This window comes from Pipistrellus kuhlii, unplaced genomic scaffold (assembly GCF_014108245.1).
Source record: "Pipistrellus kuhlii isolate mPipKuh1 unplaced genomic scaffold, mPipKuh1.p scaffold_m20_p_3, whole genome shotgun sequence".
Lineage (NCBI taxonomy): Eukaryota > Metazoa > Chordata > Mammalia > Chiroptera > Vespertilionidae > Pipistrellus > Pipistrellus kuhlii.
In genome coordinates, this window is record NW_023425529.1 from 42,816,116 (window position 1) to 42,842,559 (window position 26,444).

The 26,444-nt window shown below is 41.9% G+C and overlaps 2 protein-coding genes across 2 annotated transcripts in view; one reads left to right on the forward strand and one right to left on the reverse strand.

Moving 5' to 3' along the window:
- The window catches only part of FAM186A (family with sequence similarity 186 member A), a 99,251-nt gene that overhangs the window by 10,678 nt on the left and 62,129 nt on the right, over positions 1–26,444 (reverse strand). Inside the window, exons 4-6 of the mRNA XM_036457012.2 lie at positions 8,906–13,008; positions 7,013–8,467; positions 5,967–6,922 (exon numbers count right to left, since the gene is read on the reverse strand). Of these exons, the coding sequence (XP_036312905.1) occupies positions 5,967–6,922; positions 7,013–8,467; positions 8,906–13,008 (6,514 nt within the window). The remainder of the gene's footprint in view (positions 1–5,966; positions 6,923–7,012; positions 8,468–8,905; positions 13,009–26,444) is intronic.
- Positions 23,469–23,883, forward strand: LOC118730109 (cytochrome c oxidase subunit 7C, mitochondrial). Its single transcript, XM_036457819.2, has one exon. The coding sequence runs from the start codon at positions 23,525–23,527 to the stop codon at positions 23,714–23,716; it is 192 nt and encodes a 63-aa protein (XP_036313712.1). The 5' UTR covers positions 23,469–23,524; the 3' UTR covers positions 23,717–23,883.

The window sequence follows — 26,444 nt, forward strand, 5'->3', positions numbered from 1 at the left end:
TCAACCTATGAATCAGGAGGTCACGGTTCTATTCCCTATCAGGGCATATGCCCCTGTTGTGAGTTTGATCCCCAGTGGGAGGTGTGCAGAAGGCAGCAAATCAGTGATTCTCATCATTGACATTTCTATCTCTCCCTCTCCCTTCCTCTCTGAAATCATTAAAAATATTTTTTTTAAAAAATACTACCAGGATATACACTTATGGAAGAATATGGAAGAGTTATACAAAAACTTTTCCCAGAAGGACACACACATACTTGAACAAAAAGGAAGGTATACCATTTTCTTGGAGAGGAAGATAGCATTAGTAAAGATAAGCTAGATTTTGCTGTCTTAATAATCCCAAATCTTAGTGGCAAAAAAGAAAAATTTACTTGTTGTTTATACTAAAAATCCATCAGGGCGTAGCAGGGAGAGCTTCATTATATACTCTCAAGAATACAGGCTAAGATGGGAATGGCAAGAAATATTCAAGGTGATGAATAGTAAGAACCTACAGCCAAAAATAATCTACCCAGCAAATCTATCACTCAGAATCGAAGGCCAGATAAAGAGCTTCACTAATAAAAAAAAGCTAAAGGAGTTCATCACCACCAAAACAGAATTATATGAATTGCTGAAGGGGGTTCTTTCAGAAGAGAAAGTAAATAAAGATAAAAACTATGAACAACAAATATGTAACTATCAACAAGTGAATCTAAAAAACAAGGAAATTAAAAAAAAATCTAATGAACAATATTAACTGTTGAATATAATAGAATCAGAGGTATGGAAGGGGAGTGAACTGATGATTCTCGGGGAAAAGGGGAGAGGAGGGTGTGGGAAGAGACTGTGCACCTATGGATGAGGACAATGAGGGGTGGGAAAGGGCGGAGGGTGGGGTGGGAATCTAGTGGAGGGGAGCAATGGAGGGGGGGATAAAAAGAGGAAAATTTGTAATAATATGAACAATAAAGATTTATTTTTAAAAAAAGAATACAGGCTAAAAGAACAGCTATCATCTTAAACATTGTAGTTTATCATGGCTGAGGAAAAAGAGACTCTGGAGGGTCTCAGACTGACAATGACAAGCTCAGCACAGAAATGACACATTCCAATTCTGCTCACATCTCATTAACAAGTACTGGCAAACACTATAATGACTATGACAAAGATTCAACATCATGAAAACAAAACTGCAATAAATAACATGGACTAGAAGTGACTCATCTATATGTAATCAGTAAAAAAAAATAATAATAACAAAAGTGAGAAACTAAGATGGCAGCAAAGGTAAATACCTAAACTGTCACCTCGCACAACAATTTCAAAACTACAACTGGAAGACAAAACGTCTACCACCCAGAACACAGGAAAGCTGGCTGAGTGGAAGTTCTACAACTAGAAAGAAAGAGAAAATAGCATAAGCACTGAAAAGCTGAGGTACAAAGACACGTGAATTGGGCTGGTGGCAGGTGACTGGGAGAGCTGCTTTTTTTCAACCTACAGGGAGACAAGCTCCCGATTACTCTGAAATCCAGTTTCTGGGGAGCTGCAGGGGACCCAAACTCCTACAGGGAGAAGGTGGACTGTCTGCCATCAGGTCGAAAAGTAAGGGTGACTTTTTTTGCAGAGGTGCACTCAGCAATCTTGTTTACTGTGCTGGAATGTGGGATGCAGGGACTTAGAAATGTGGAAAGGCAGAGAAGACTGACTGGCAGCCATTGCTGTCTGCCATGCCCTAGCCTAGTACACCCTGAGACCCTATCCAGCACATTCTACAAACACACCCAAGCTCCTCACTGTGGCTTTTGCAAATAAATGGGCTGCCTTGTCAAAGTTTAACCAAATAAACTGCAGCTCCAGTCAGACAGCTCCAAAACCTCCAAATCCCAAGCAAAAACTGTAGTTCTTGCTGTAGTTCCTGCTGGGTGGCCTCAGACAGTAGCTGACTTGCACCCCATTAGAGATCCAGAATCTAGTGGTCTGTGTGAGACACCACCAGATTTCAACTACTCTCATAAGAGACACATGCAAGAGGCAGACCCAGTGAGTACCAAAGCCCCATTGGGACAAGTCCTGCCCCATAAACATGTCTCCAGCGCAGCAATTCTTCCATTATAGACACAGTAGGTCCTCACAGCCAATTGGCCTGGAGGTCAATTCCTCCCAGTGACACTAACAATAATCAAGATTTAACTACAACAAGGCTGTACACACAGTCCACAAAGGGGTGCACCAAGAGGGTCCACCCCAGGTAACTAGGAGGCTGACTCATTAGACCATATAGAACACCTAGCACACAAAGCCACCCTACCAACTTAGGGAAGCAGCAAAAATGAGGAGACAAGGAAACAGATCACCAATGAAAGAAATGGAGGAAAACAAGTGACTGGATTTAGACTTCAAAACCACGGTTATACAGTTTTTAAAGAATTTTCTAGAAAAGGCTGATAAATTTAACGAGACCCTCGAGGATATGAAAAAGGACCAACTAGAAATTAAACATACACTGACTTAAATAAAAAAATATTATACAGAGACCCAACCGCAGACTAGAGAAATGCAAAAATCAAGTCAAAGATTTGAAATACAAGGAAGCAAAGAAAATCAACCCGAAAAGCAAAAAGAAAAAAGAATCCAAGAAGTTGAAGGTAGTGTAAGAAGCTTCTAGGACAACTTCAAATGTACCAGAATTATGCGATGCCAGAAGAAGAAAGAGAGCAAGATACTAGAAACCTATTTGAAGAAATTAGTAACCGAAAACTCCCCCACTTGGTGAGAAAAATAGACTTACAAGTCCAGGAAGCGCACAGAACCCCAAACAAAAGGAATCCAAAGAGGACAACACCAAGACACTTCATAATTAAAATGCCAAGGGTAAAAGACAAAGATAATTTTACAAGCAGCAAGAGAAAAACAGTTAGTTACATACAAGGGAGCACCCATACAATTATCAGCTGATTTCTCAACAGAAACTATTCAGACCAGAAGGGAGTGGCAAGAAATATTCGAAGTGATGAATAGCAAGAACCTACAACCAAGATTACTGTATCCTGCAAAGTTATCATTCAGAATTGAAGGGCAAATAAAGAGCTCCACAGATAAGAGAAAGCTAAAGGAGTTTCATTACCACCAAACCAGTGTTGAAATGCTGAAAGGTATTCTTCAAGAAGAGGAAGAAGAAGAAAAAAGTAAAGATAAAAATTATGAACAACAAATACATATCTATCAACAAATGAACCTAAAAATTAAGTGAATTAAAAATTTGAGGAACAGAATAAACTGGTAAATACAATAGAATCAGGGGCATAGAATGGGAATGGATTGATAATTCTTAAGGGGCATGGGGTGTGGGGATGCAGGAAGAGACTGGACAAAATCGTACACCTATGTATGAGGACGGGGGAGGGGGAGAGGTAAGGGCAGAGGGTGGAGTCAGAACCAGTGAGGGGAGTTATGGGGGGAGGAGGAGGAAGGAGAAATAATTGTAATATTCTGAACAGTAAAGATTTATTAAATTTAAGAAAAGAATGCAAAAAAAAGTCCAGATATGTACCTAATTGTTATAAGAATTTATGATTAAGATATGTTTAAATCAGTAGGGGGGAAGGTAGATTATTTTGTAAGTAGTGAGGGGCAACTGGGTAGCCATGTGCGAAGAAAAATCAGATCCATTTCTCACACCAGAATATTGTGAATCAAAGACTTAAATACAATATATATATATATATATATATGTGTGTGTGTGTGTGTGTGTGTGTGTGTGTGTGCGCTGCCGAAGCGAGCACCAAATATTGTACTTAAATATAAAACAAATTTAAAAAATGAATAACCAACCATAAAAATTCTAAGAGACCTAGAAAGGATTTTTTAAAATCACAATTTTTAAAATAGGGTTGTTTTTTTTTAGTTGATTTTAGAGAGGAAAGAAAAGGGAGAGAGAGAGATAGAAACATCAATGATGAGAGAGAATTATTGGTTGGCTGCCTCCTGCACATTCTCTTCTGAGGATCAAGCCCACACAACCTGGTATGTGCCCTTGACCGGAATCAAACCAGAGACCCTTCAGTCCACAGGCCAATGCTCTATCCAAACCGGCTAGGGCTAAAAATCATAATTTTCTACAAAGCAAAAAAGACCAAAAACAGAGTAAAAACAGACAAGTGGGGGGAGATTTATAATTTATTACACAGTCAAGGGGCCAATTTTCCAAATATTTGATCAGATCCCCCAAATGAATTTAAAAAGCAAGTTGACAACCCAAATGAGAAATGGGCAAAGTATTTTAATGGCGTCTTCATAGAAAATGAAATACAGATGGCTCTTAAGTCTAGAAAATGTTGTTTAACCTCACCAATAATAAAAATAGTGACAATTAAAACAGTAAAATGCCATATTTCATCTATTATATTGGTAATGAACAAAATATTTGATAATAGTTTGTGTTAGTCTTGATGTAGGGAAATACCATTTTCCAACACTAACCAATATGTAAATTGGAAAACAATTTGGCAAAAATCTTTCACAATTATAAGACACCCTTTGATACAGAAATTCTACTAAAAATATACATAGTACATATATATATGTGTATACAAGATTGTTCATAAAAGTATATTTTTATAATGCAAAATATTGATAACAGCATAAATATCCATCAGAGGTTAGGTAAATTCTGATAAATCCGGACTTTGAATACTATGGAACTATAAAATCAATGAGTAGACCCTTTATATAGGAATTCCCAATTTATCTAACACTTAATACCTAAGTTGGATTATGAAAAAAAAAAAATCAAACATAGTAACTTTAAAATATGCAAAAATGGGGATAAAAGAGCATAGTACTTTTCTACATATGCAGAAAATGTTATGCATATGCATTAGTAGCCCTGTGGAAGAGGACTAAAGATTAGGATAGGATTATTAGGGAGACTTGTCACTTTATCTCATTTGGATTTTTAAAATATTGTACCCGGTGAATTCCACTTATTTTTTAAAATTTAAATAAAACTAAGGAAAAAGGACGTAAGAGAACTGGAGATTGACCAGAAACATGTTATTTAAAATTCTCGAATGGATTAAAAAAGCAAACAAAACTAGGGATATTCAGTTTAGAAAGAACAAACTACAGACAAATATAGAGTAAAACATTTTCCAGCAATCTCAGTTTAAGCTTTGAAATTAAAAGTTCTGATTATATCTTGAATAAGTCTTTCTTTTGCACCTTGTTATTTCAATCCGTAGTTATCAAATGAATTCTGTCCTCAAAAATGTAAATTTATTGAGAGCAGGGTATTTCGTTTTATTCACTGCTATATCTAGCAACTAGAATAATGCTTGGCACATAGGAGGCATTCAGTAAACATGTGCTGAATAAATAACATAGTTCTTTCTATATTTAATGATAACCTCTGTATTATAGGTTTTAGTTTAGCTTCTTGTAATTTAAGGTTAAAAAACTTCCCCAAAATAATAAGTTGGTAACCTCAAAACACAAATGCTGAGGATGGCAGGCCAGTTGTCCCTTTCCCTGCCCTATTTCTGATATTTTCAATTTTTAAAAATCAGGATGAGGACCTGTTTCTTTCAGGTCACTCCAGCGGTCAAGTTGCCGTGGCAACACCTTATACATAACATGCCATCTCCCATTTTAAGAATCATAATCTTCTGGTGAGCCCAAGATGTTGTAAGAAATTCAGAATAACTGGAAGCATCTCTAAACTTTTGAAGTAGATATTATGGGGATCAGCCATGATCCACAAAATTTATCTTGGCATCTCTGCTAGATATATTATATGATATTTATTTTCTAAAAAAGATCTCTTATTGCTATCTTAAATAGGCTTCCATCCCACAGACCTACCATAGGATAATCTTTTAGAACACCTGATCTCACAAGTATGAACATACTTATAGGGCAGTGTGGGAGGATATTTGAAATCAGGACTAAACCAGAAGTCAACATGTAATAGTTACATCTACCTTGCACGCTGGATCAGCCTATAGGCAATGTACTTGCGGAATAGGTATCCCAGCCGAACTGTGTCTGTATGAAGTGTCTCAATTATGAGATTTCTAGCTGTTGTATATAGCTCTGAAGGGAGTCCAGAAGTTTCTGTGGTTTGATTTAAGAGTATCAGGTTCTTCCTTTGAGCCTTCACATCAACAAAATACCTCTGCTCTTTGAGCTCTTGGAAAGAGGAAGAGGGTATCGTCATCTTGAGTTTCTTGGTATCTGAAACTGAAGTCAGTACACAGGGCTTACTTATAGGGGGGAATCGGGATTTCCAGTCCCATTCGGATGGTGAAATCTGTGATCTTTTGGGTAGTTGAGTAGTAAGAGGAGGTAGTGATGTTATAGGCTTCGTGCGAGCGGGAAGGGGCCCCTCAGTGTAAGGAGTTTGTGATACTGGTGTCCTATAATTGGTGAGATAGGACTGAAATGTCCCAAGTTGTTCCATAGCAAAAGAATCTTGGAGTTCCTGGATTTCTTTAGAAGTGTCAGAAACCTCTGATATTTGGAACTTCTTAGTGGTGAAAGGGGTTTGCGGTACCTTGAAATGTGGAGCACTGGGATGGACCAATTCTGATTTAGGTTTCAGAAACAAATCTTTTGGGGGCTTTCCAAGAGTTGAGGGGGCCTGTAGTGTTGATGGATATCCAGGGCTAGGAGAGATCCACAGTGGGAAAGCTTGCCCAGGAAGGGTCCGTGGTGCCAGAAGCTGCCCAAGGGCAGAAGGGGCTTGTAGATAGGGAGATTGCTCACGGGTAGTAGGGAGCTGAAATGCCTGGGGCTGCTCAGAGAAGGTTGAGCGTCCAGATTCCGTGAGCTCCCCAGGGACAGAAGAGGGCCAAGGAATCAAAGGCTTCCCAGGAAAGAGCGGATCCCAGAGACTGGGAATCTGTGAAGAGGTGGATGGAATCCCGGATATAAGAGGAACCTTTGATACCAGAGGTGCCTGAGGAGTCAGAGAGTCCCTAGGTATGAGGAACTGCCTAGGGCTAAGAAGGGAATCCAGTGGGAGGGGCTGCCCTGGAGTGGGAGGGGTCCCAGATACTGGAAGCTTCCCAGGGATGGGAGGGACCTCTGGTGCTAGGAACTGCACAGGGGTGAATTGACCCTTAGAAACCAGTGTCTGTTTAGAGGAAGGAAGTGGTGCCAGGAGCTTCTGACTAGTTCTTCTAGTGGCTGGCCCAGAAAGGAAAGAAGTCTTTGATTCTTGAAATGGTTTAGGAGTGGAAGGAGTCAATATGGTGGACAACTTAGGCATGTAAGGAGCACTTCGTTTGATGGATTTATCGGGAATAGAAAAGATCCCACCTTCCAGGGTTTGTCCTGAAGGAGGACCAGCCCAGACTTGTGAAAACTGCTCATTAATGGGAGGAGCTCTTGATTCTAGACTCTGCCTAGACATGTGAGTAGTACCCATGGGCTGGGCCTGTCCTGGGGTGAAGGGAGCTCCCAAAGGCTGAACTTGCTCATGGGTAGGGGGAGATCCTAAGTCATGGGCTTTATCTGAGGTGAGAGGGACCCCCTGAGACTGCTCAGGCCTAAGAGTTAAAGGAATTGGAATTCCAAGTGCCTGGGCCTGATTCAGAAGTAAAGGAGTGCCAAATGACTGAGCCTGTTCATAGGTGGGAGTGATCCCCAATGCTTCGCTCTGCTTAAGAGAAAGAGTGTGTGATACTTCCTGAACCATTTCTGGAGTGATAGACCCCCACAATCTCCAGGCCTGTTCTGCAGTGAGAGGGGTCTCTAATGCCTGAGCCTGGTCAAGGGTAAGTGGGATCCCCAATACTTGTACCTGCTCAGGGGTGAGGGGGATACCCTCTGCCAGGGCTTGTTCATTGGTATGTGTGATAGCTGAAATCTGCGCTTTCTCTGGAGTAAGAGTGAACATCAGTGCCCGTGTCTGGGCCTCTGTCTGCTGTGGTGTGACAGTGACTCCCAACGCCTCATCCTGGCCTTGAGTGAAAGGGACACCAAGTATTTGGGCCTGTTGAGTAGTCACAGGGATCTGCATTGCCTGGATCTGTTCAGAAGTGGCAGGTGCCTTTAGAGTCTGGCCCTGAGTAGGAGTAATATGGTCCCTCAATGTCCCTTCTTGCTGGAGAATGACAGGAGCTCTCAATGCTTGGTCTTGTTCATGTGTGAGTGTGACTCTCAACTCCTGGGATTTTTCAGGTGTGAGGGTAACCATCAGTGCCTTTATCTGCTCATGGGTAAGAGTAATGTCCTGTCCCTGTGCCTGCTGAGGGGTGAGAGTGATGCCCAAAGCCTGGGCCTGCCTAGGAGTGACAGTGATTCCCTGGTCCTGGTCCTGGGCCTGGGCCTGGGCCTGCTGAGGGGTGAGAGAAAAGCCCAATGACTGGGCCAGCTGAGGGGTGAGTGTGATTCGTTGTGCCTGTGCCTGTTCAGGGGTGAGAGTGATGCCCAGAGCCTGGGCCTGCCTAGGAGTGACAGTGATTCCCTGGGCCTGGGCCTGGGCCTGCTGAGGGGTGGCAGTGATGCCCTGGGCCTGGGCCTGCTGAGAGGTGAGTGTGATTCCTTGTGCCTGTGCCTGTGCCTGTGCCTGTGCCTGTGCCTGTGCCTGTGCCTGTTCAGGGGTGACAGTGAGGCCCTGTGATTGGTCCTGCTGAGGGGTGGCAGTAATGCCCTGTTTCCGGACCTGCTGAGGGGTGGCAGTGATGCCCAGTGCCTGGGCCTGTTCAAGGCTAACAGTGAGTCCCTGTGCCCGGGCCTGCCGAGGGGTAAGTATAATGCCCAGTGCCTGGGCCTGCTGAGGGGTGACAGTGATGCGCTTTGCCCGTGCCTTATGACGTGTGAAAGTGATGCCCAGTGCCTGGGCCTGCTGAGGGGTGAGAGATATTCTACGTGCCCGGGCATGCTGATGAGTGACAGTGATGCCCAGTGCGTGGGCCTGCTTACGGGTGAAAATGATGCCCAGTGCCTGGGCCTGCTGAGGGGTGACAGTGATTCCTTGTGCCCAGGACTTCTGAGAGTTGAGAGGGATGCCCAGTGCTTGGGCCTGTTGACGGGTGAGTGTGATTCCCCGTGTCCGGGCCTTCCGAGGAGTGACAGTAATTCCCTGTGTCCGGGCCTGCTGAGGGGTGACAGTGATTCCCTGTGTCTGCTGAGGGGTGAGTGTAATGCCCTGGGCCTGGGCCTCCTGAGGGGTGAGTGTGATGCCCAGTTCCTCAGCCTGCTGAGGGGTAACAGTGATGCCCTGGGCCTGGGCCTGCTGAGTGGTGAGAGTGATGCCCAGTTCCTCAGCCTGCTGAGGGGTGACAGTGATGCCCTGGGCCTGAGCCTGCTGAGGGGTGAGAGTGATGCCCAGTTCCTCAGCCTGCTGAGGGGTGAGAGTGATGCCCTGGGCCTGAGCCTGCTGAGGGGTGAGTGTGATGCCCAGTTCCTCGGCCTGCTGAGGGGTGACAGTGATGCCCTGTGCCTGGGCCTGCTGAGGGGTGAGTGTGATGCCCAGTTCCTTGGCCTGCTGAGGTGTGAGAGTGATGCCCTGGGCCTGAGCCTGCTGAGGGGTGAGAGTGATGCCTTGGGCCTGGGCCTGGGCCTCCTGAAGGGTGAGTGTGATGCCCAGTTCCTCGGCCTGCTGAGGGGTGAGTGTGATGCCCAGTTCCTCGGCCTGCTGAGGGGTGAGAGTGATCCCCTGTGCCTGAGCCTGCTGAGGGGTGAGTGTGATGCCCAGTGCCTCGGCCTGCTGAGGGGTGAGAGTGATGCCCTGGGCCTGTGCCTGAGCCTGCTGAGGGGTGAGTGTGATGCCCAGTGCCTCGGCCTGCTGAGGGGTGAGAGTGATCCCCTGTGCCAGGGCCTGCTGAGGGGTGAGTGTGATGCCCAGTGCCTTGGCCTGCTGAGGGGTGACAGTTATGCCCTGTGCCAGGGCCTGCTGAGGGGTGAGTGTGATGCCCAGTGCCTTGGCCTGCTGAGGGGTGACATTTATGCCCTGTGCCAGGGCCTGCTGAGGGGTGAGTGTGATGCCCAGTTCCTGGGCCTGCTGAGGGGTGAGTGTGATGCCCAGTTCCTCAGCCTGCTGAGGGGTGAGTGTGATGCCCAGTGCCTGGGCCTGCTGAGGGGTGAGTGCAATTCCTTGTGCCTGTGCCTGTTCTGGGGTGCGATGAAACCCCAGTTCCTTGGCTTGCTCGGGAATGACAGTTACTTGCTGTGTTTCAGCCTGCTGAGGGGTGACAATGGCACCCAGTCCCCTGTCCTGCTGAGGAATAAGACTTATCCCCTCTCCTTGGACTTGGAGCTGTTGAGATCTAAGAGTGATGCCCAGTGCCTGGGCTTCCTCAGGGGTGACAATGAACCCCAGTCTCTGGGCCTGCTCAGGAGTGAGACTTATCCCCTGGGCCTGGGCCTGCTGAGGAGTGACAGTGATGCCCATTGCCTGGGCCTGTTCAGGAGAGAGAATGATGCCCTGGGCTTGGGCCTGCTCAGGAGAGAGAGTGAAGTCCTGGTCCTCAGCCTCCTCATGAATGACAGCCAGGGACTTTGTAGGATACTGTCCAGGAATAGACAAGGGCCCAGGTGAGGAAAACTGTGTCAAGGTGGAAGGAATGGCTGGTTCGAAGTACTTTTCATCAGCAAGCTTCATAAGGAACTCTTTTTTTTTTTGTAACTGGAATGCTGCTTTCCATGTGTCCTTCCATCTGGGAGTCAATGTTATTGAAGCGTAACTTAACATATTTTGTAGATTTTCAGGTATTTCCTTCTTAATCTTCTTCTGCTCCTTTGTTTTTTTAGGCCACTGACTTTCATCATCCTCCCCCTTTCTCTCTGGCTTCTGCTTCTCTTCCTCTTCCTTCCAGCTGCTTTCCAGCTCCAAATGTTCCACTTCCTTCTGAATCTCCTCAAACGACACTTCTTGCTCTTTCATTTTTTGCATCCATGCTTCCAGGGGTTGCTGCTTTTGCTTCTGCTGTTCTTCCTCTCCCATTCCCTTTTGCATCTCATCTTGCTCAGTCTGCTTTTGCATCCTCTGTTTTTGAAGTAGCACCAATACTTCTTTCTGCCATTGTTTCTCCTTCTGCTGCTCTTGCTTTCCCTCCTTCATCTGCAGCCATGTAATTTTCTCTTCCAAACGCTTACTTATCTTTTCATATTTCATCTTCCATAAATTCCTTTCTTCTTGTAACTGCTGTTGTTTAAGATTCATATTCAGAATTTCTCCTTGAACTTGCAAATATTTCTCCTGCCTCTGTTTTTTCTTCTCCTGGTGGTCTTTCCCTGCTATTGCGACTACTGGAGCATCTTCTTCCTTTTCTATTTCAGTCAAGATCTCCTGTGTTAAATTTTGTATTACTGGGTCCATGCTCTCAGATGAAAGTAAGGAGCTAATTTCAGACTTTGCACTAATTGGCCTCTGTAAATCTAGCCCTGGTATAAACGAGCCTTGTTTTTGTTTCATTTGTTTCTCTCTAATTTGTTCTTTTTTAATGTCTTTGTATTTTCTCAAGATTTTTGCTACAGCTCCAGCCACATTTTGGAAATATTCTTCCATTTTTGTCTTTATGATTCCTAATTTTTCAACTTCTGCTTTTTTTAATAATAACTCTCCTTCTGGCACAGTCTTTTTATCCAAAGGAGTTCCTGTGTTATCAATTTTCTCTTTTAAGAAAGACATTATGGCGTTATGAAATTCATCTAGATTATCCTGTTCACTTTTGCCATCTGGACTTCCTGGAGCTGTAGTAGATTCTGAAGTCTCTTTAGTTATCTTAGATTGTGATTCAGCAAGTTCATGAGACTTGACCTTCTTGGTAAAGACTGATGTGTCCTTCTCTTCAGTTTTTCCTTCTTTGCTTGTGGTAATTTCTGAAGAGACTTGATGTTCCTTTTCTTTTATTTTCACTTTCTCAGAAGATTTATCAAGTTGAGTTATCCCCGATGACTCTGCTTGGAAACTCATAAGAGATTTGCTCTCTTTGTTCATTAACTCGGTGGTGGATTTCTTTTTATGCCCTGAAATAACTTGGTCTTTTGAAATTATATATGCAAGTTTCTGCTTCCTGAGTCGTTCCCACTTACTAGTTCTACTTTTGCCACCTTGGCTCTTTGTGTCAGTAGAAGGGAATTTCAAAAGAACACGTTGACTTTTTGATCCAATGAATGACTTTGATTTGTCTACAGAAAGGAGTTGTACTTCTTGACTTGTTTTTTGCTCTACTTGTAGCCCTTTGGTCTCTGAGACTATTTGTTTACTTGTCTGATTAGTCAGACTTGATCTAGAGGTCTCAAGCTCATATGAGGCTTTTGAGATCTTCCTTTCCTGTGATTGATACTCATCAGTCCAATCTTCCTTCAGTGATATCTTATCTTCAGTGATATCTTTGGAAGATATTTTGGGGGGTTTTTCAGGTAAAGAAGATTGCTGATCAATTAAACCTGCAGTCATTTCAACTTGGGATGTATGTGAAATTGCTGAGTCCCACTTGAACACTGAGCCTTTGGTCCCCTTTCTTTGGGCCTTCCCCAAAGTATTTTTATATTCTTTGATCAAAATATTGTCTATACTCTCTTCTTTATCAGTCTGGCGAAAGCCCTTGGGTGATTGTGGAGAAATCCCAGATAACACTTTCAAGGTTGATGAGGGCCATGCTTTGAATTTAATAAGCTGCTCACATTTTTCTTCTGCATATTTAAGTTTCTGCTGAAGCATTTCATTTTCTTCACTGAGCTCTTTTATTACCTGCAGGGAGGTCTCTCTTCCCCCTTCCTCGCTTATATACACATCAGGAGAGAGGTTAGTAACTTTTACTTCATTATTTAGTGAAGTCAATGCTTTAGAAAGATTTGATATTGTTGATGCTATATAGTTAATAGCATTGTTTTCCAATTTATTGAACATTGTAGTATCTATGAGTTCCTGTAGCATGTAGTTGATTTCTGAAACCTTTGTATTTGTTGCAAATTCATCACTGATCATCTGATTTGGTGTTAAAGCCTGGGCTGTTGCAGGTCGCTTTAAAACTCTATCTTTCCAGGATTTCCATAGACTTTTTCTAGGTGCTAGAAGAAGAAAAACCAAAAAACACAAATGATGAGACTGTATTTCTTTTTTTGTGTTGTGTCCTATGGTTAAGCCTAAGGAAGTTAGAATAAATTAACATATAGCTGAAGGAAACAACTATGATGATAATTGCTCATCAAACATAACATATCAATAAAGATATGAAAATCTAGTAGAAAAAAAATAGAGCTGAATAGTATAATAACTAAAATGAAAAGTTAGCTAAGAGGGCTCAAAGTAGATTTGAACTAACAGAAGAAAATAACCAGAAAACTTGACGCTTGATTAGTAAAAGTTGTCTAATCTGAGGCACAGGGAAAAGAAAGAAAAAAGAAAAATGAACAAAGCCTCAGAGACAAGTGGCACACCATTAAGCATACTGATGTACAAATAATAGAAACCCCAGAAGAGGAGAGAAGTACATTAAAATTATTTGAAGAAGTGCCTTGGCCAGTGTGGCTCAGTTGATTGATCATTGTCCCATGCACCGGTTGGATTCCTGGTCAGGGCACATGCCCAGGTTTTGTCGATACTTAGTAGGAGGCATTCAGGAGGCAGCTGATATGTTTCTCTCTCATCGATGTTTTTCTCTACCCCTCTCCCTTCCTCTTTCTCAATAAAAAAACATATTTAAAAAAAATTATTTGTATAAGCATACCAATGGACACAGACACAGGAGTAAGGGCATGAGTAGGGTGTGGGGGGATAAGGACACATATGTAATACCTTAATCAATAAAAATAAATAAATTTAAAAAATATTTGAAGAAGTAATGGCCAAATCATCCAAATATATATACATATAGTGGCCTGGTGCACGAAATTCGTGCACCCTCCTCTCCAATCTTGGACCCTTCAGGATGTCCAACTGCAAGTTTAGGCCCAATCTAAACTGGCAGTCGAACATCCCTTTCACAATCCGGGACCACTGGACTCCCTGCTGGGCAGCCTCCAAGCTGGGTGGCACTGTAGGCCTATGCGTGCCTCCACCAGTGGCCACTTTTGCTTCGAAGGTTGCTTCCACTGGGGGCCACTCCCAGGCTAGGCAATGCGGTGTGCCTGCTTGTGGCCTCCAGGCTGGGTGGCACAGCATGCCCACTCATAATCCCCAGCTGGGCAGCTTCCAGGCTGGGCGGTACTGTGAACCTGCACATGCCTCCACTGGTGGCTGCTATTGCCTGGGGCTGCTCCCAGGCCAGGCCTGACTGGTCGTAACTATTACGTGCCTGACCAGTCGTGACTGTTACAGCGTCTGGGCTAATTAGTATATCCCTCTATTATTATATAGGATAAATTAGGAATATATATATACCGTGTTTCCCTGAAAATAAGACATCCTCTGAAAATAAGACCTAGCACATGAAAAGATAAGACATCCCCTGAAAATAAGACCTAGCGCATCTTTGGGAGAAAAAATTAATATAAGACATTGTCTTATTTTCGGGGAAACAGGGTATATATACAATATATTTGAGATTTAGTTTCAGAGGGAAAGTTTCTCTTCTTAATATCTTAATATTGATTTCAGAAAGAGGAAGGGAGGGGAAGAGAGGTATGGGAACATCAATGATGAGAGAAAATCATTGATTGGCTGCCTCCTGCCCACCCCTCACTGGGGATCAAACTTGTGCATGTGCCCTGACTGGGAATTGACCTACCGGTATGACTTCCTGATTCATGGGTTGATACTCAACCATTGAGCCATACCAGCTGGGCAAATTATCCAAAATTTTATGAAAAACATTAATTTACACATTCAAAAAACTCAGCAAATTTTAAGTGGACAAACACAAAATAATCTATATTAATAAAAAGGTAATATGCTAATTAGACCGGATGTCTTCCGGACGTCCTTCCTGACAAAGCTGGAGCCCAGGCAAAGCTGCTCTGGGTCCTGGGTGGCTGCAGCCAGCTTGGAGGGAGGGAAGCCTGGGTTCCAAGTGTGGAAGCCAAGGCAGAGGTGGTTAGGGGTGATCAGGCAGGCAGGCAAGTGGTTAGGAGCAATCAGGTAAGCAGACAGAGGCAATTAGGAGCAATAAGTCAGGCAGAAGAGTGGTTAGGGGAGATCAGGCAGGCAGGCAGAGTGGTTAGGGATGATCAGGCAGGCAGGAAGGCAAGCATTTAAGAGCCAATGGTCCTGGATTGTAAGAAGGATGTCCAACTACTGGTTTAGGCCCAATCTGTGGGGATTCCTGCAGGACTAGGCCTAAACCAGCAATTGGACATCCCCCAAGAGGAAACCCCCCCAATGCATAAATTTTGTGCACTGGGCCTCTAGTAAGTAGATAAAATGAGGAGAAAGGTGGTTATAGAAAAAAATTAAAATAAACAAGATAAAATAAAGACACAAAAATATAGAAAAATGATTCATCCCAATAAAAAGAGACTAATCAAGTATAGGAGAACTATAGCTCACTCTTTATCAGAAAAAATGGAGGCCAGAAGGAAGTGGGATGGTATATTTAAAGTGCTGAAAAAATTATACTGCTAACCAAGAATCCTATACCCAGCAAAACTATTAAAAAGTGAAAGTAAGCCTGGCCAGAATGGCTCAGTGGTTGAGCACTAACCTATGAATCAGGAGGTCATGGTTTGATTCCCAGTCCGATTCCTGGTCAGGGCACATGCCCAGATTGCATGCTCAATCCCAAATGGGGGGTGTGCAGGAAGCAGTCAATCAATGATTCCTTTTCATCATTGATGTTTCTCTTTCTCTCTCTCACTCTCTCTTCCTCTCTGAAATCAATAAAAATATATCTTTTTTTTTTTAAGTGAAGATAAGCCTGGCTGGTATGGCTCAGTGGTTGAGTATCAATCTATGAACCAAGAGTCACTGGTTCAATTCCCGGGCAGGGCACATGCCTGGATTTGGGCTTAATCTCCAGTAGGGGGTGTGCAGGAGGCAGCCAATCTCTAATCCTCTACTTTCCTCTCTCTCTAAAAATCAAAACATTTTTTTACAATATATTTATTTCAGAGGAGACTGGAGAGAGAGAAAGAGAGAGAGAGAGAGAGAAACATCAATGATGAGAAAGAATCATTGATTGGCTACTTCTTGCATGCCTGCAATGTGGATATGTGCCCTGACCAGGACATAGAGTGATGACCTCCTGGTTTATAGTTCAATGCTCAAGCACTGAGCCATGCCAGCCAAGCACTAAAAACATATTTTTTTAAAATATATATTTTATTGATTTTTTACAGAGAGGAAGGGAGAGAGATAGACAGCTAGAAACGTTGATGAGAGAGAAACATCGACCAGCTGCCTCCTGCACACCCCCTTCTGGGGATGTGCCCGCAACCAATGTACATGCCTTTGACCAGAATCGAACCTGGGACCTTTCAGTCCACAGACCGATGCTCTACCACTGAGCCAAACCAAATTCGGCTAAAAACATATTTTTAAAAAATACTTTTAGCCGAAACTGGTTTGGTCTGAAGGGTCCCAGGTTCAATTCCAGTCAAAGCATGTACCTAAAAACGTATTTTAAAAAAATACTTTTAGCTGAAACTGGTTTGGCTCAGTGGATAGAGCATCAGTCTGCGGTCTGAAGGGTCCCAGGTTCGATTCCAGTCAAAGCATGTACCTTGGTTGTGGGCACATCCCCGGTAGGGGGTGTGCAGGAGGCAGTTGGTCGATGTTTCTCTCTCATCGATGTTTCTAGTTCTCTGTCCCTCTTTCTCTCTCTTTCTCTCTGTAAAATATCAATAAAATATATATTTTTAAAAAATACTTTTAAAATGAAGGTAAGACATCCGTTCTTCAGATTAACACTCTTCCCAAGGTAGCCTGTATTTACAACTCTTACAACCATTTTTATTGCATGTGTTTTTAAACACTTCTCTAAATGCATTACATAATGTTTATAACATTGATTCCATGAAATAACATGCTTTTTAAAATAGCACACATATATAACTCTTATAAAACAATAAAGGTAAAAAATAAGATATACAGATGGCAAGTAAGTATATGAAAAGATGTTCAGTATCATCTGTCATTAAACAACTGCAAATTACAACAATGGGATACTGTCATACACCTATTAATACCAAATGTTGACAAGGATATGGGGCAACAGGAACTCTTGCTTATTAATAGTGGTAATAAAAAATGGTATAATACTTGAAAGACAGTTTGGCAGTTTTTTACAAAGTTACTTACAAAGTAATGTTGTCTAAATGTTCCAGTAATCATACTCCAATAAATTTACCCAATAAATTTGAAAATTTATGAACACACACACAAAATACTTGCATAAGAAAGTTTATAACTTTATTTATATATATAACTGATTTCATAGAAGGAGAGAAAGATAAAAACATCAATGATGAGAGGAAATCATTGTTTGGCTGCCTCCTGCATGTCCCACACTGGGAATCGAGCCTGCAACCAAGGCCATATGCCCTTACTTGAACCATGGCCTCCTGGTTCATAAATTCATGTTCAACCACTGAGCCTTTCAGGCCAAGCAACAACTTTATTCTTAAACACAAAAATCTAGAAGCAACCAAGATATCCTTCGATAGGTGGATAAACAAGCTGTGATACATCTACACAATGGAACATTATTCAGCAATAAAAATAAATAAGTTATTAAGACACAAAAATACATGGAGAAACTTTATTTTTTCTTTCTTTCCTTATTTTTTTATGGAGGAACTTTAAATGTATATTCTCAGTGATAGAAATCAGTTGGAAAAAGCTACATACTGCATGATTCTAACCATATGATATTCTTGAAAAACATTAATTTTAAAAATTAGTGATTGCTGTCTGGCTGGTGTGGCTCAGTGGTTGAGCATCAACCCATGAACCAGGAGGTCACAGTTTGATTCCCAGTCAGGGCACATGCCTGGGATGTGGGCTCAATCCCCAGGGTGGGGTGTACAGGAGTCAGCCAATCAATTGATTTTTCTATCTTTCCCTCTTCTTTCCTTTCTGAAATCAATAAAAAATATCTTTAAAAAAATCAGTGATTGCTTCCCAACTGGTGTTGTTCAATGGATTGAGATTTAACCCATGCATTAAGAGTTCACTAATTCCCGGTCAGGGCAGAGGCCGGGGTTGTGGGCTTAATCCCTAGTAGCAGTATGTAAGATGCAGCTGATTGATGTTTCTCTCTCACTCCTGCTCCTTTCCTCTCTATCTAAAAGTCAATAAAAATATTTTAATTTTTTTATAAAAACATTTTTTTAAAAATCAGTGATTGCCAAGAGCTTGAGGAGAGAAGGGGAAGATGAATAGGTGAAACACAGATTTTTTTTTAGGGTGATGAAACTATCCTGAATGATACTGTAATGATGGCTACATGAAAATATACATTTGTCAAGCCCCATAGAACTCTAAATAATATCTGCAAATTTTTTTAAATTATATTTTTATTGATTTTTTACAGAGAGGAAAGGAGAGGGATAGAGAGTTAGAAACATCGATGAGAGAGAAACATCGACCAGCTGCCTCCTGCACACCCCTTATCGGGGATGTGCCCACAACCAATGTACATGCCCCCGACCAGAATCGAACCCGGGACCCTTCAGTCCGCAGGCCGACGCTCTATCCATTGAGCCAAACCGGTTTCGGCTGCAAATTTTTTAAATGACCATTGAGGAGATCATGAGGTTCCAGGAAGGAATACAGACTGTGATAGGAAAATCTAACTGTATTAGAAATGTGTGACATATCCTTACTGAAAGGGAAGGAGGGAAAGGTACTGACCTAAGTAACTGGACATGAACAGAGCCTGTAAGTAGGAAGGCAAAAAGAGCTACACTTAAGTACTGTACTCTAATTGGTAAATTGTTTCCTGTGGGGGTAGGAGTTAATAATCTGATAGTGCTATACCAGTATACTGTAATTCAATAAGTAAATGGATGGCAGATAGTGGGAGTAGGTTTCTCATTGTTTGAGTGGAGATTTACAGATAAGCAAGGTAAGGCGGCTACAAAAGCCTATGTGATATGGATTAGAGTTAGAGACATCAGTAAGAACTCCCGTTTAGCTTAATGTAGTTACAGATGATTATGTAGGTAAACAATCATAGAAATGTGTATATTTGTGGCTTTGCATACACATGTGGGTGCTTTTGTGTGCATGTCAGATAAGAGGGCCAAACAGAAATGACACCCAGTAGCAACCAAACCTTGGTTTTTATTACAATTCTCTAATAAAAGGAACCAGAACTCTGGGAGAAATGGAAAATTTGAGGACCGGGTTAGGATATATTCAAGATGAACCTGAGTTAGCTTGTAGTGCCAGAAAATAAGAAACTATTGAGGTACTAAAAAAAGAAAAACGAAAAACTATATTGCTGTGGGTATGTCAAAGAGGCACAGGAACCAACTGGAGGGGGTCCCAATGGCCAAGGCTAGAATAACTTGAGCAAGAAAATAAGGTATTGGATTATAACCCAAAGGATAAAGTAAATGTCTGTGAGGTCATTTTTTAAAAATGGTGCTCTTTTTTTATTTTTTACGGAGAAAGAGGAAGAAAGGAGAGGGAAAGAGAGGCAGAGGGAGGGAGGAGGGGAGAGAGAGAGAGAGAGAGAGAGAGAGAGACATGAGAAACATCCAATTGCTTCCTCCTGCATGCACCCTGACTGGGGATCAAACCCCCAACCTGAGTATGTGATCTGACAGCCTTTTGGTGAATAGGACAATGCTCAACCAACTGACCCACACTGGAAAGGACTTAATATAAATTAAAAACTGAAAAATTAATAAAGGGAATACAAGAGACAAATTATTATGTGTAAGAACTTCAAATAATTAATGTAGATATTCCACCATAAAGGAAAGGGCTGCACATATAGACTTTCTTTTAAAGAGCAGAATATAGAAAATGAGGAAAAAGAGTAACTTTACAGTGGAGAAACTTAAAAAGCACTACTTTAGCCAGGTGATTGGTGTCAATATGAAGTCACAAATCATTTGATAGTATAAATGATTGAAATAATAGGTGACAATGGTATTTTACCTCTTTGATTTTTCTCCCCCAAACCAATAACTTCAGGATAAACATGAGAAAAACATCACACAAATTCAAAGAGATAGGCATCTTACAATATATCTTACTAGTACTCCTTGAAATTGTCAGGGACATAAAACACAAGGAAAAATCTGAGAAATTGTTACAGCCAGGAAAGCCTAAGGAAACATGTAATCAGGTACCCTAGATGGGATCCTAAAACAGAAAAAGGACATTAGGTAAAAATAAGGAACTATGGATAAATTATGGGCATAAGTTATTAATTTATCAATATTAATTTATTAATTATGATACATGTGCCATACTAATTTAAGATATTAATAACAGTAAAAACTATAAGGAGATACATAGAACTCTGACTTATTTTCTCTAAATCTAAGACTGCCTTTAAAAATAATCTATTGAAAAATGTAAGTGAAATAAAGACATTCAAAGATAAGCAGACTCAAAGAATGTGTGGCTAGTATACATGCCTTACAAGAAATACTAAATAATCCTTCAGGTTGAAAGAAAATGACACAAAAAGATAACTCAAATTTACACAAAGAAATAAAGAGCATAAATATATGTAGATAATTATTAAAAAAAACCAATAAAATATTTTTCTTTTTACTCTCAACTGATTAAAAAGACAATTACATAAAACAATATTTATAAAACTATTGTAGGGCTTATAACATAAATTGTAATATACTAGAGGCCCCATGCACAAATTCGTGCACCTTGGAAGGAACTGTGGGTCACGAGGCTGTGGTTCCATGCTCTGCTGCCTGCTGGGGACGCCCACAATGTTCTACGCACACCCCCTAGTGGTCAGCACATGCCATAGCAACCAGTTATTCAGTTGTTCGGTTGTTCCACTGTTCAGTATATTTGCATATTGGGGTTATATATATATATATGTATGTATGACAAAACACAAATGACAGGAAGGGAACAGGGCAATTGGAGCAAAGACTATGTTTTGCTGGAATTAATAAGTACTAATCTAAAGTAGATTCTGATCATTTAAGATGTATATTGCATCACTAAGAAAATTACTTTAAAAATATAGGAAAAACTAAAAATAGTATACTTGAAAATATATGTTTTATACAGAACAGAAAAAGAAAAACAGAAGATGGAAAGAGATATGAGACCTATGGAAAATAAACAGCAACATGGCAGGTATAAATCCAACCATATTAATAATTACATTAAACATGAATGAATTAAACATTCAAATCAAAAATCAGAGTTTGGGGAAGATAAGAGATCAACCGAAGGACTTGTGTGCATTCATATAAGCATAACCAATGGATGCAAAACTCTGGGGAAGGAGTGCCTGGAGCCACCTGGAGTGGGGGGGCAGGAATTGGTGAGATATGTACACATATAATACCTTAATAAAAAATGGGGGGGGGGGGGGAAAGTCAGAGATTGCCTGATTGTATTTTTGTTAAGCCACAAATAACACATTTTAGAGATAACCTTGCAGTCATCAGAAGGGAACTGGAGAGAATATACTAATATCAGATAAAATAGACTAAAACAAAATGGTTTTAGAGACAATGAGGGACATTTTATAATGAAAAAAAAGTCAGTTCATAAGGAATCTATCACAATTACAAACATATATGTACCTACCAACAGAGCTTTAGCATACAGGGAGCAGCCTGGCTTGTGTGCTCAGTGGTTGAGCATCAACTATGAACCAGGAGATGAGGTTTCAATTCCTAGTCAAGGCACATGCCCAGATTGCAGGCTTGATCCCCAATAGGAGGCATGCAGGAGGCAGCTGATGAATGATTCTCTCTCAACATTGATGTTTCTATCTCTCCCTATTCCTCCCTCCCTGAATCAATAAAAAAAAAAAAAAAAAATATATATATATATATATATATATATATATATATATATATATATATAAAATACAGGAAGCAAAACCTGACAGAATTAAAGAGATATATCTATATATATAAAAGCCTAAGTGACTGGCTGACTGGCTGACCAGTCGGCCAGTAGCTATGACATGCACTGACCACCACAGGCAGACGCCTAATGCAGAAGCAGAAACCGCAGACATGGAAACATAGAGCAGATGAATTGCAGAGGGAAGGGAGGAGTGTGAGGGTGGGAAGACATTAACCCAAGATTTTATATGCATACTAGAGGTCTGATGCACAGATTTGGGGTCCCTCAGCCAGGCCTGTGCCCTTTCGCAATCCAGGATCCCTCAGGGGATGTCGGAGAGCTGGTTTCAGCTCGATCCCCACAAGCCAACTATCCATGCACAAATTTGTGCACTGGGCCTCTAATATTATATATGACAAAATACAAAAGATGGGAAGGGAGCAGAGCTATTGGAGAGTTCAATATCCCATCAATAATGTATGGAACAACTAGACTGAAAATCGGTAAGGATGTTTATAGAAGACTAGAACAATAGTATAAACCAACTATAGAATATTCCACCTAAGAACAGCAGAATATATATCCTCAAGCATAGTATATGGAACACTTTAAAATATTCTTTTTTTAACCCTCACCCAAGGGCTTGCTTATTGATCTTAGAAAGAGGGGAATGCAGATAGAAAGGGGGAAGAAAAGAAAGAGAGACAGAGGGAGAGAGAGAGAGAAACAATAATTGGTTGCCTTCCTGTCTGCACATGCCAAAAATGGGAGTCAAATCCGAAACCTAGGTATATGTCCTGTCTAGAATTGAACCTGTAACCTTTTGGTGTACTAGACAACATTCAATAAACCATATTGGCCAGGGCTTAAATGGAACATTTTTAAAGATAGACTATATGCTAGGCTATAAAACAAGTCTCAATAAATTTAAAAGAATTGAAATACTACAAAGTATGTTACCCAATGAGGTAGGTAGGTAGGTAGGTAGATAAATGGATAGATGGATGGATGGATAGATAGATAGATAGATAGATAGATAGATAGATAGATAGATGATAGATAGATAGATAGATAGATAGATAGATAGATAGATAGATAATATATAACTTTCTACTGGTTTTGTTTCTCTGGTTGAACCCTGACTAATACAGGTTTTTTAAAATGTTTATTTTACCCTAGCCGATTTGGCTCAGTGGATAGAGCGTCAGCCTGTGGACTGAAGGGTCCCAGGTTCGATTCCGGCCAAGGGCACATACCCAGATTGTGGGCTCTATCCCCAATAGGGGGCATGCAGGAGGCAGCGATCAATGATTCTCTTTCATCATGGATGTTTCTATCTCTCTATCCCTCTCCCTTCCTCTCTGAAATCAATAAAGAAAAATATATTTTTTAAATGTTTATTCATTATTTCTATAACCATCTTCCTCCCCTACATCCTCCTCCACCTCTACTTAACCCTCCTCCCCCACAATCACCACATATGTCCATGTCCATAAGTTCTTTCTCTTTTTCTTTTTTGCTCCATTCCTCCACCACTCCAGCAACACCTGATACAAGTTCTGTTTTTAAAATAGTTGACACCACGATTTTCTCCTGCTTGGGTTGCTGCGCCTTCGCCGGGCCTCTAGCAGGGAAATGTTGGGCCAGAGCATTCGGAGGTTCACCACCTCGGTGGTCCGCAGGAGCCACTACGAGGAGGGCCCGGGGAAGAATTTGCCATTTTCAGTGGAAAACAAGTGGCGATTACTGGCTATGATGACTTTGTACTTTGGATCAGGATTTGCTGCACCTTTTTTTATAGTGAGACACCAGCTGCTTAAAAAATAAGGATGCTTAATCCATGATACAGATATGAAGAGGAACATTTTAAGAGGTGCAGTCTCCTTGAAAAATGGATCAAAATGTTGAGCTCAACATACTAGATGTGATTGTAAATAAACTTATGGCATGAATCCTTAATGCCTCTTCTCTGAAATACAAAATGTGATAAATTGGGGGAAAAATAAATAAAAAATAAATAAAATAAAATAGTTGACACCAGGCCTGCAGGGGAGGGCAGTTGGGGGCGATCAGGCCAGCAGGGGAGGGCAGTTGGAGGGGATCTAGGATTGCAGGGGAGGGGAGTTGGGGGGACCAGACCTGCAGAGGAGGGCAGTCGGGAGTACCAGGCCTGTAGGGGAGAGCAGTTGGAGGTGGGGAGCCAGGCCTGCAAGGGAGGGCACGGGGGGGGGGGGGGGGGGGGGAGGGGGAGAGAACCTAGGCCAGCAGGAGACGGAAGTTGGGGATGACCAAACCTGCAGGGGAGGGAAAAGGGGGAGGAGACCGAGGCTTGTAGGGGAGGGCAGTTGGGGAAGACCAGGCCTGCAAGGGAGGGCAGTTTGGTGGTGGTGGTGGTGGGGAGGGGGACCCAGGCCTGCAGGGGAGAGTAGTTGGGGGTGATCAGGCCAGTAGGGGAGGGCAATTGGGAGGAACCAGGCCTTCGGGGGGGACTCAGGCCTGTAGGGGAGGGCAGTTAGGGGGTACTAGGCCTTCAGGAGAGGACAGTTGGGAGCAATCAGGCCATCAGGGGAGGGTAGTTGGGAGGGACCAGGCGTACAAGGAAAGGCAGTTGGAGGTGATCAGGCCTCCAGGGGAGGACAGTTAGGGGTGATTGGGCCAACAGGAGAGGGCACTTGGGGGTGACCAGGCCTGTACGGGAGGGCAGGCTAGCAGCAGAGAAGTTAGGCATCTATCAGGCTGACAGGGGAGTGGGTAGGGAGTGATCAGGTTGGCAGGCAGAAGCAGTTAGGAGCAATCAGGCAGGCAGGCAAGTGAGTGTTTGGGAGTCAGCAGTCTTGGATTGTTAAAGGGATGTCCGACTGCCTGTTGGTGGGATTGAGCCTAACTGGGCAGTTGGACATTCCTCGAGGAGTCCCAGATTGGAAGGGCGCAGGCTGGGCTGAGGGACACCCCCCTTTGTGCACAAATTTCGTGCACTGAGCCTCTAGTATGCATACAAGTACTTTAGTTAATCTCTCCCCACTCTCCCCTCCCCATTCCCTCTGAGATTCATCAGTCTGTTCTATATTTCCATGACACTGATTCTATTTTATTTATCAATTTATTTTGTTCATTAGAGTGCTTGTTCATTTATTTTGATATTTAGATTCAATTGCCAATATATATGTATTCGTTGTCATTTTATTGTTCTTATTTTTTAATTGTTTTTTCTCTTCTTCTTACTCTTCCTTTTCTTCTGCCTTTCTTCTACTCTTCGCCATTTCATGTAACACTGATGAACTCCTTTAGCTCTTTCTTATCTGTGAAGCTCTTTATCTAATCTTCAATTCTAAATGATAGCTGTTTTGGGTAGAATAATCTTTGTTGTAGGTCCTTGCTATTCATCACTTTGAATATTTCTTACCACTTCCTTATGGCCTGCAAAGATTCTGTTGAGAAATAAGTTGATAGTCATATGGACTCTCCCTTGTAGATAATTAAGATTCTTTTTGTCTTTAACCATTGGCATTTTAATTATGTTTATGTCTTGGTGTGGGCCTCTTTGAGTTCCTCGTGTTTGAGGCTCTATGTGCTCCCTGGATTTGTAAGTCTATTTCTTTCACCAGGTAATGGAAGTTTTCTATCATAATTTATTCAAATAGGTTTTCAATATCTTGCTCTCTCTCTTATCCACCTAGCACCCCCATAACGTGAATGCTGGTTTGCTTGAAGTTGTCCCAGAGTCTCCTTACACTATCCTCATATTTATGGATTCTTTTTCTCTTTTTTCTCTTCTAATTGGGTGTTTTATGCTTCCTTATATTCCAAATCATTGGTTTGATTCTCAGAATTCTCCAGTTCAGTCCCTGTAAACAATTCTTTTCTTTTCTTTTTCAGTTAGTGTATGCTTAATTTATGATTGTTTTTTTTTTCATGTCTTTGAAATTCTCACTAAGATCCTTGAAAGTCTCACTAAGTCCCTTGAAGCTCTCATTAAGATCCTTGAGCAACTTTATAATCATTATTTTGAACTCTGTATCTAGTAGTTTGTTTGATTTCATTTAGTTCTTTTTCTGGAAATTTCTTCTATTCTTTCCTTTGTGACATTTTTCTTTATCTCCACATTTTGGCTGTTTCCCTGTGTTTGTTTCTATGTATTAGATATAGCTGCTATGTCTCCTAGAAATTGGTAGAGAGACCTTGTAGAGTAGGTGTTCTGTAGGGCCCAGTGGCTCAGCCTCCCCAGTCACCTGAGCTGGACCTTCTAGGTGCATCCCTGTGTGGGCCATGTGCATAGTATTCTTATAGTTGGACTTCGACTGCTGTTGTTATCACAGCTCCTGGGAGGAGTTGACTTCCAGAACAATTGGTTTTAGGACCATCAGTGACTACAGTGGAAGAGCTGCTGTGCAGGAGACATTCCTATGGAGCAGGACTTGCTTCAATGGGGCTTTGATGCTCACTGAGTCTGCCGCTTGACTGTGTTACTTGTGGATGTGTAGAGAGTTGCAATCTGGTATGGTCTGAAGCTGTCCACTGGATGCACTAGCTCTGGGGCCTCCTGGGAAGTACAAAG